Source organism: Acanthamoeba castellanii, assembly GCF_000313135.1.
Source record: "Acanthamoeba castellanii str. Neff unplaced genomic scaffold scf7180000084769, whole genome shotgun sequence".
In the NCBI taxonomy this organism is placed as follows: Eukaryota; Discosea; order Longamoebia; family Acanthamoebidae; genus Acanthamoeba; species Acanthamoeba castellanii.
In genome coordinates, this window is record NW_004457268.1 from 73,864 (window position 1) to 83,315 (window position 9,452).

At 62.2% G+C, this 9,452-nt stretch overlaps 3 protein-coding genes across 3 annotated transcripts in view; 1 reads left to right on the top strand and 2 right to left on the bottom strand.

Moving 5' to 3' along the window:
* Window positions 1-3,448, top strand: part of ACA1_256650 (von Willebrand factor type A domain containing protein) — a gene marked incomplete at both ends in the record, with an annotated part of 5,049 nt that extends 1,601 nt beyond the window's left edge. Inside the window, 10 exons of the mRNA XM_004333491.1 lie at window positions 109-208; window positions 287-446; window positions 595-873; window positions 1,018-1,154; window positions 1,251-1,381; window positions 1,528-1,744; window positions 1,849-1,969; window positions 2,083-2,285; window positions 2,416-2,499; window positions 2,598-3,448. Of these exons, the coding sequence (XP_004333539.1) occupies window positions 109-208; window positions 287-446; window positions 595-873; window positions 1,018-1,154; window positions 1,251-1,381; window positions 1,528-1,744; window positions 1,849-1,969; window positions 2,083-2,285; window positions 2,416-2,499; window positions 2,598-3,448 (2,283 nt within the window). The remainder of the gene's footprint in view (window positions 1-108; window positions 209-286; window positions 447-594; window positions 874-1,017; window positions 1,155-1,250; window positions 1,382-1,527; window positions 1,745-1,848; window positions 1,970-2,082; window positions 2,286-2,415; window positions 2,500-2,597) is intronic.
* Window positions 3,449-4,463: 1,015 nt separating this feature from the next.
* ACA1_256760 (uncharacterized protein) lies at window positions 4,464-7,779 on the bottom strand (the record flags this gene model as incomplete). Its single annotated transcript, XM_004333492.1, is given in 5 exon segments — window positions 4,464-4,901; window positions 4,918-4,930; window positions 4,953-6,882; window positions 6,974-7,166; window positions 7,240-7,779. 5 exon segments carry the CDS (start codon window positions 7,777-7,779, stop codon window positions 4,464-4,466), a joined length of 3,114 nt encoding a protein of 1,037 aa, XP_004333540.1.
* A 1,160-nt stretch (window positions 7,780-8,939) lies between these two features.
* Window positions 8,940-9,335, bottom strand: ACA1_256770 (uncharacterized protein; the record flags this gene model as incomplete). The annotated part of the gene is made up of 1 exon (XM_004333493.1): window positions 8,940-9,335. The coding sequence occupies one exon, from the start codon at window positions 9,333-9,335 to the stop codon at window positions 8,940-8,942; it is 396 nt and encodes a 131-aa protein (XP_004333541.1).
* Between the last annotated feature and the right edge of the window lie 117 nt (window positions 9,336-9,452).

Below are 9,452 nucleotides of genomic sequence, written 5' to 3' on the forward strand. Positions count from 1 at the left end.
TGTGGTGTGTGTGTGTGTGTGTGGGTGCCGTGTGTGGTGTTTGTGTCGTGTCGTGTCGTGTCGTGTCGTGTCGTGTCGTGTCGTGTGGCTTGTGCGTGCTTTCCACAGCTCCAGTGGCGGCTGCCGTCGACAAACGACAACCCGTCGTACTTTGTGCCGAAGGAAAAGAGCTTCGCTGTGCCCGAACTCAAGCTTACCGTGAAGCTCGGTACGGCGCACCTTATGCGCTCAATGCACACCCCGGTGACGACGAAGTGACTGACGCATGTGTGGTGTGCGGGCGCAGAGATGACCAGCAACATCAGGACCGTGTCATCGCCGTCGCACCCGATCACTTTCGAGTTCGGCGACGAGCCCACGCAGGGCGTGGTCACCATGCAGCCTTCCCCCGCCGGCACCCCTCCCGTGGACTTTGTCCTGCTTACCAAGCTCGCCACACCTCATCAGTACTCCCCCAGCCATCACTTTTTCTGTCGTGTGTCGTGTGTCGCGTCGGGTGTACGCGTGTGCGGTGTGCAGTGTGCATGCGGTGTGTGCGGTGTTGCGGTGGTGGTGTGCGGAAGATGATGAATGTTTGGATTTCCGTGATGACAGGCCGGGCACGAGGGTGGGGGTGAACGAGAAGGGCAACAAGGCGATCATGCTATCGCTGTACCCGAACCTTGAGCTGAGCGACGATGACGACGTGTACACGGAGATGGTGTTCCTGGTCGATCGCTCCTACAGCATGGCCGGGCAGCGCATTGCGCAGGTTAAGGAAACGCTGGCCATCTTCCTGCGGAGCCTCGGCCCGGGCACCTTCTTCAACATCATCGGCTTCGGGTCGCGCACGCAGCACCTCTTCAAGAACGGCAGCGTCGAATACAACGACACGTACGTGTCTTGTGCGTGTGCGTTACGTGTGCGTGTGCGTGTGCGTGTGCGTGTGCGTGCGGTCGTGTGCGTATGCTGTGATGCGTGCGTGTTCGTGTGCGGTTGTATGCGTGTGCGGGTGCTGACGAGACGAGGATCGGACAGTAATCTGGAAATCGCAGCCAAGCACGTGGCGCTGATGAATGCGGATTTGGACGGCACCGACATCCTCAAGCCGCTGAAGGAGGTGCTGCAGACCAAGCCCAAGGACGGCTACCCGCGCCAGCTCTTCATCCTCACCGGTACCCTGTCACCCAGTCGGCACTCGCACACGCACCACCGCACACGCACACGCCTGGCTGCGCCAGTCTGACTGATCGGGCGGCCATCGAACGCAGATGGTCAGGTGGCGAACACGATCGAGTGCGTCGAGTTTGTGCGCAAGCACGCGGACACCACCCGGGTGTTCACGTTCGGCATCGGCAGCGAGGCCTCCACCGAGCTCGTCAAGGGCCTCGCTCGCGCCGGGGTGCGTGGCCATTCGCTGCCAATCCTCCAATGCACCGTACTCACCGCGCGTGTCGTGTGCGTGCGTGTGCGTGTGCGGTGATGTGTGCGCGTGTGCGGTGTGTGCGGTGTGTGCGGTGTGTGCGGTGATGTGTGTGCGGTTTGCAGGAGGGATTCTACGAGTTCGTGCACGGGAACGACTCGATGGAGGAAAAGGTGATGCGGCAGCTCAACCGGGCGATGCAGCCGGCGCTGACCAACCTCGCCCTGACGTGGAAGGGCTTCAAAGTGCGCCAGTCGCCGCACCGCCTGTCGCCCCTCTTCGCCGGCGGGCGCATCGTCGTCTACGCCTTCCCGCAAGACGGCGAACCACAGACCGGCCAGAGTACCTTTTCCCCCCTACAGGGTACCTATAGTCCATGAGCTCACTGTCGTATGTGTGCCATGTGTGTCCATGTGTGTGTGTCGCGTGTGTCGTGTTGTGCGCAGTTGAGGTGACGTTGCGGGCCAAGATTGGCAACAAGCCCTTCATCTCGAACACCAAGATCGACCTCAACGACGCCAGACCCGGTGATCTCATCCACAAGCTCGCCGCCAAGTCCACCCTCCGGTACCCCCATTTTCTTTTTATTTATCTTCGAATAATAATTGTTTAAATAATAAAATAATAATGACCATTATTTATTATTTTATAACATAATTACACTATAATTCTCGCCACAGGGACCTGGCCGAGTGCCGTAGCTACTTCCACAACCCGAAGGGCGAGGTGGTGCCGGGCAAGAACGTGACGCAGGAGGCCGTTCGGCTGTCGGTGGAGCACGGCGTCATGTCCAAGCTCACCGCGTTCGTGGCCGTCGAGGAGCGCGAGGAGATCACCGAGGGCTCCATGCAGCTGCGCAAGGTCCCCATCACCTTCGAAAAGAGTACGCACTCGCTCTCCCTGTATCAACTTCTTTTCTTTTCTTTTCTTTTCTCTGACAGTCTGCGTGTCGTGTGTGCGGTGGTGTGTGCGACTGTGTGTGTCGTGCGTGTCGTGCGCGGTCAACAATTCAGTGACCGACTACATTGCCAAGAGAAATCGGCAGCTGGCCGCGCAGAAGTGCCACGAAGAGCAGAAGCGACATCGTGCTTTGCGTGGTACGTTTACACGCCCGCTACAGGTGCCGTGCGTGTGCGTGTGTCGTGTTGTGTCGGTTGTGTCGTGTGTGTCGTGTGTGTCGTGTGTTGTGTGTCAGATCTGACCGACCGACCCCAACCAGGTCCGCCCCAAATGCGAGGCAGCTGCGCGCCAATAATGGCCAGCAGCGCTTCCTCTCTTCCGATGATGTCCGCCCTCTCGTACGACTCGAGCGGCAGCGACGATGAGTACGCCAACGGCGGCGGCGGCGCACCGGCGGCGCCCATGGCCCGCGCATTCGGCAAGAGTGGTGGCTGCGGCCGAGGCGGCGGCGTTTCAAAGGACAAGGTGATGCTGAAGAAGAATAAGAAGGCGAGCAGCACCGCCGCGCCGATGAGGTCCCGCAAGAGCCTCGTCTCATCGCCGCCGCGGGGCGAGGGCGCGCCGGGTGGCTCCGGGTCCTTCATCGCCGACGAGCGGTGCAAGGAGGAGGCCGAGGCCGAAGCCTACGCCGGCGGTGAAGACGAAGAAGAAGCGACCGAGGCCGACGCCGGCTCGACCTCGACTCTTGTGCAGCCGCAGCCGCAGCAGACAGCGCCGGAGGAGCCGACGCTGGCGCCGGCGCCGGCGCTCATGCGGAGCATTATCACGAGGCAGAAGGCCAGCGGGTCGTGGGAGGCGAGCGATGTGGCCGACCTCCTGCAGATCCCGCTCGACCAGCTGCTGGCGGCGCTCCCCGCCACTGCCGCGTCGGCGTCGGCGCCGGCTGCGGTTCTGGTGCTCTGGGCGACGGCCGTGGCCAGCGCTTACCTGCTGGCGCGCTTCGCCGATCAGAAGGTCAACTGGGAGCTGGTGGTGCGCAAGGCCCACAAGTTCGTCGCGCGGCAGGCCAAGACCGTCGGCGGCGGCCCAGCGGCGGTGATCGATTGGCACCAGCTCGCCGCGGACTTTCTCGCCTCCTTGCCTTGAAGTTCCCACCTAAAATCCCAAAGAAATTAATATCTGATCAAATTAAAATAAAAGAAATGTTGAATAAAATCGAGATCGCGAGCGAGATGGTGCGGAGACTGCTGGACTCCCTTCGTCTCCCGAGCCTGGGTTTGGTTGCAGTGACGCAACGCCTGGTGAGTATGGCACGCGAAGGCCCATAAAAGAGCGCCCACGTCCATTCAATCATTCTACACTCCATCAAGTACACAACGCCACACCACTCCGCACAAGTCACGACCACACACATTAGACGGTCACTGATGAAACTGCCCAAGTTCTCACTCAAGCGCGCGCCGAGCAAGAAGTCGACGACACACGGCCTCAAGAAGTGGAAGGAGGAGCTCGACGCGGCGGCCAGCGAGCGACACGCCGCAGCAGCACCCACTGCCCTCTGAGGGCAACAAGCGACGCATCACACGGAGCAGGAGCTCGGTGGACACCATCCCCGATCGAGCCGACCCGCACATCCAGCGGTACCGGGCCGACCAGCAAGTGGCGGCCATGGCCCACCGGTCCGCCACCAACCCCTCCGCCTTCTCCTGTGACCGGTGACACGGGTTCCTGGGACCCGATGACCCGGAAACGAAATGCAATGTATAAACAAGAATGAACATATAAAAAAACCAAACATATCAATATGTGGAACATATTACACTTCTTCATTCATTCATTGCTCGCCGAGAGCGCGAAATGTGAGACACAAGAACCCTGCTCCAGGGAGAGTGCTCGTGCGAATCGTCGCCGATTCGTCATCGTGGCCGCGTGGCGCTATCGCCGCTCGGGCCGTCACCGACGACGTCGGGCTTCTTCCCCACGAGCGGTGCAGGTGTGTGCCGGCCTCAGCGCACGAGACCAGCAGCGAGCGTTGGTCTACGTAGACACGACCAAGTCTTGACCACCGCTCGCTGCTGTCCTCGTGCGCCGAGGCCGCGGCGCCGCGTTGTCTGTGCACGCGCCCGGCCACCTCAGCCGTCCGACGTCTGTGACGCCTCTCTTAAGTGATCGGCAGGAGCGAGTTGACGGGGACGCTCTCGAGCTCGACCGACTTGTCGAGTTCGTCGAAGAGGAACCGGTCCTTCTGGGATTGCTTGCTGCCCTGGCGCGAGCCCTTGCCGTTGAGGAAGTGCCGGCGGCTGGGCGGGTGGTGCCGGCAGTTGTGCACCAGCCGCTGCTGCACCTCGCCCACGAACCACTGGTTGATGCGGGGCCACATGTGCTCGCGCTGCGACGTGGTGCTGACCAGCGACAGCCCTCCGAGCAGCGTCATCGTCCGCTCCACGCGCTGGTGCAGCGTCGCGCAAAAGATGCGCCGCTCGAACGTCGAATCGGGCGCCTGGAAGCACACCTTGTGCTGGTAGAGCCGCTGGCTGGTCTGGGCGTCGACCCCCTCCGCGATCCAGGCCAGATCGGGCACCGCCGGCAGCACGATCGTCTGCTGGCCCGGCCACCCGACGTCGGCAACTCGGGCGGCGGCGGCGGCGACAGAAGCGGCAGCGGCTGAGGCGTGAACGCCGACGACGGCGAAGGTGAGTCGGCGTCGGGCTCGAGCTCGGTGGCCATGGCCATGGCGAGGGCCGAGGCCGACGACGAGAGCGAGAGGCCGCCGCTGCTGCTGGTCAGTCGCTCGATTGACGACGATGACGATGACAACGACGCGGAAGAGGCCGAGAGGGGCGAGGCGACTTCGTGGAGGAGGAGCTCGTACTGGTCGAGCGCGTGCCGGCGGCTGCTGAAGAAGACGACCCAGATGAGCTTGCCCTTCTCCGGCAGGACGGTGTAGAAGTAGTAGCGACAGGTCTCGCGCCCCGCGGTGGCGGCGCCGACGCCCGACGGCCGCCCGGCGGCCGCGACCAAGGTCTGCAGTGGCCGCGACGCCATCGTCGGCGATGGCGCCGATGAGGCCGACGTCGACGCGGCTGTGCCGGCCGCCGCCGGGGGCGTTGTCGAGCCGCTGCCGCTGGGCTGGATCGCGAGCGGCGGTGGGCCGGGCTTGACGGCGGGCTTGGGCGGCGGGATCGACGTCATCATTTGCGCCATCGGCGCAAGCGGACCCCGGAGCGGCTTCTGCGCCGCCGTTGTCGCAGTCGACATCGTCGGCGTGGTTGGTGTTGTCGACACAGCCGAGCGTGGTGACGTGGTAGTCGCGGGGCCACCACCACTCGTCGTCGTCGGCGGCGATGAAGGCGCCTTGGCCTTGATGGCCGTCAGCGATGGCGACATGGCTGACGTCGACGAGGTCGGCACTGCTGACGATGATGGCGATGCTGACGTCATCATCGAGGCCGGCGTGGGGGCGAGCGGCCGCGTGGGCGGCGGCAACGGCAGGTGGGTCGCGTGCGGCATCGGAGGCAGCAGCGCGCTCAAGGGGAGCGGCCCGCCCGGCCCGTAGTAGGACTGGAACAGGCCCGGCAGCATGAGGGCCGCGGTGTGCGGGTCGGCGGCGATGGCCGCGGCCGCCGCAGCTGCAGCCGCCGGCGTAAGTGCGTAGCAGTCGGGCAGCGCAAAGTGGGGCGGCAGCGGGTGACCGCCGGCGGCCGCGGCGGCCATGTGGGCCCAGGGCAGCAGCGACGTGACGGTGTTCATGGGCATCGCGTGGAGGGCCTCAGCCATGGTCGGCCTCTCGACAACGGCGCCGTGGCCGTGGCCGTGGCCGTTGGCTTTGCCGGGGCCAGCACTGGGCGCGGGCCTGGCCACGGCGGCGGACGCGACGTTGCTATGCGACTCGGCCGCAGCGACCTCGGCCAACTGCGTGAGCAGGTCGGGCAGCTCGCGCTGTTGCTGGTGGCCGATCTTCTCGTCGGCTGCGGTCTCGCCCACCTTCTCGATCTTGACAGTCACGTCCGGTCGGAGCTCGGCGCTCTGCTGCGTCGCCCTCTTCTTGTCGTCGTCGTCAGCCTCTTCCTTCTTCTTTTGGGCTGGTGTTGCTTCCTCGAATCGTCTTCGTTCTTTCTGATCTTCGCCGTTTGCTTCGCCTTCGTTCTTGGCGTTCGCTTCCGCGTCGTTCTCCTCCTCGTCTTCGTTCTCCTCGGCGATCTCGAGTTCCATCGTCTGACTCTCGCTGGCCTCTTCAGCCTCCCCCTCCGCTCCCGCAGTTTCCTCCTTCTTTTCCTGTTGCACCTCCTCGCCGCCGCTCTTTTTGTCTTCGATTTTCCTCCTCTTTTCCTTCTTCGTCGTTTTCGTCTTCTCGTCTTCGTTCTTCGTCTCCTCTTCTCCCGCCGGTTCGCTGTCGCCATCCTCTTCTTTGTTGTCGACCGAACCGTAGTTCATCATTTCTTCTTCCTTTTCTTCCTCTTCTCCTTCCTCTGCCTCGTCGTAGTCCTCTTCTTCGTTGGCGCTCGCCCGCGCCGACGGCCGTGGCGCGCTGCCGCCCGCCAGCACGCTCTCCGCCCGCGGCGCCGCGCTCGCCTGGGCCGCTGCTATAGTCGACACCAAAACGTTTTGGTCAGCGCACAATGCGGGGCTCGAGTCGAGTCGTGCCTGAGAGGGACGAAAACGAGGTAGTACCGTGGTGGTGGGTGAAGAGGAGCGAGGACTGGAAGAGGCGGCGGTGGGTGGCCGGGTCCTCGACGCGCACCGAGACCTCGAACGTGGTGCGGGTGTCGTTGGGCGGGAGCAGCTCGTGGATGAGCGGACACGCGATCACGAAAAAGCCGTCCGCGTCCTTCGCCGCACGCTTATTCAACTTACCACGATGCCCCTGCACAGTGTCGTGTCGTGTCGGGTGTTAGCCGATGGCAAGTCGGGTACTCAGCTGGAGGCCCAACTGGTACCTTGAAGACCACGTCGATCGCGGCGGCTTCGCTGTCCTGCGGGAGCAGGATGAACCGCAGCTGGCCGGCCTCCAGGTCACATCGCGGCAGGCTCGGCTGCAGGCTCGCCACGAACTGCGGCATCACCTTACCACCGCCGCCGCTGCTAGAACTTGTCGTAGACACCGTAGTCGACATTGTCGACGTCGCCACCGTCTCGTGCGACCCCGTCAGCGTCGACTCCCTCTTGCGCTTCTTCCCCAGCGCCTGGTCGCCGTTGCTCGATGGGCTCGCCGCCGCCGAGCCGCCGCCTGAGCCGCCATTGCTGGTTACCATCAGCACCGGGGCGACGCCGACGCCGTTGATGGTGTTGGTGGAGCCCTGGATGTGGGCCCGGTGCGAGGCCAGGTGGCCGGCGTAGCCCTGGCTGGTCTTGATGGGCTTCTCGCGCCGAAACGAGCAGCACGGGAACTTGCCGCCGGTGGGGCTCTCGACGGGCTCCAGGCAGTAGTGCTCGCGAGTGACCGGGTGCTCGGCGTAGGGCCACAGCCGGCCGTACATCGACCGGTTCTTGACCCCCAGGGCGCACCACTCGCAGTCGGCAATGTCGTGCAGCTCGCACTTGCCGGGCTCGCATGACTTTCGCTCTACATTTTTTGTACCCACACAAATGTCGTGAATTAGCATGTTTAGGTTATTATCCGAAACCAGGAAAGCATAAATAAAGTATAAGGTACAGATAAAATACACATAAATAGCGCATGACATGGCGTGGCAGGTCAGGCAGAGCGCGGCCTGGTTGGCTGGCGTCAGGAATTTCTGTCGACGTCCAGGACCTTTTTCCGTCAAACGATTTTTTGCAGTTAATTTCTTTTTTGGTTCGCAGTTTTTTCCACCGGGGTCGTGGAGCGGGATCCCTCCAGCCCTTTTTACTGGGCTGGTTGCCGCAAGGCTGGTGTGGGTCACCAGGGTTGGCTCGCTTGATGATGGGAAAATTGTAGCTCATGCCCCCAGTCCATCCAGGCCTCAGGGTGGTTAAAACAAAAATCCTACGAAGGTCAGTGTAGTTAGAGGTGTAGATGTCCGTACGTTTGTTGTTGTTGGTTTTTCCATTGGAGGTGGTGTGTAGGAGGGGGTCGAGGGTGGTCGCGGGTGGTGACTTGGCCCGAACGGGCGTCGTCGTTTTACCGTTGGCGGCGGCCGCAGCGACCCTGGTGGGGCTGCCTCGGTTCGAGACGTTTCCTTTGGGGCGGCTGGCTTCCATCGGCGCGGGGCTTGAGGGTGTGCTGAACGAATAACGGAGCGCCCCGACCCTGAGCCTCAGTCCAGTACCCTCAAAAAAGCCAGATTCGCTGCTCGGATTTTTCTAGGCACTTGCGGGGCTAAAAAGGATAGTCGAATTATGTGCAGTGAAAATGACCCGACATTCCGCAAATTTTGACTGCAACGTGCGGAGAAGACAGACAAAAATTCGATTCCCCGATGGTCGCCTCGTGACGTGTGGCGAGCCAACACCAACAGCAGACTTTTGCCTTTGGTGCTCATCTTTTGCTTCATCTTTTTTTTCCAGCAGCTTGTTCAGCACTCGAGGGGCGCCCACGTCTACGCTGTGCCGTACCGTTGTAGAGAAGACGATTGGTAATAACTGGAGTAAAAATAATGGAAAGGCAAATAAAAGAATTGCTTTGATTAAAATACAATTTATTGGCAAAAATAAATAATTATTTGCAGCAGGAGGGACAGGGGAGGCCGTGGATGCCGGCGTTGTCCAGGCAGCAGCAGCACTGCTCCCACATGGGACCGAGGCAGGTGATGCACGGCTGCAGGCCCGTCTCGCAGGTGTTCACGCACTGCAGGATCGACGCCGCGCACTTGAGGTTGTCCCACACCAGGCAGCAGTGGTCTCGCGGCGACGGCTCGAAGAACGAACGGATCGACTCGGCCGGCGACGTGCCCGCCGCGACCTTGTCGACGCGGTGCTGGAGCAGGGCCAGCAGCACCTTGGCGTGCTCGGGGCTCAGCTTGGAGATGTCGCGGTCGGCGGCCGCCAGCGAGGGCGCCACGAGGGAAACGGCGACGAAGAGGAAGACGACGAGGGCGGCGGGGTAGAACTTCATTCTTGCGACAAGGAAGTAAGGCTTCTCAGGTGTTGTTGGGTTGGTGGCGAGAAGAAGGAGGAGAACAAGAAAGACAAGCTGGGATCGGTGGATGATGGTTGGTTGCCGTAATCACGC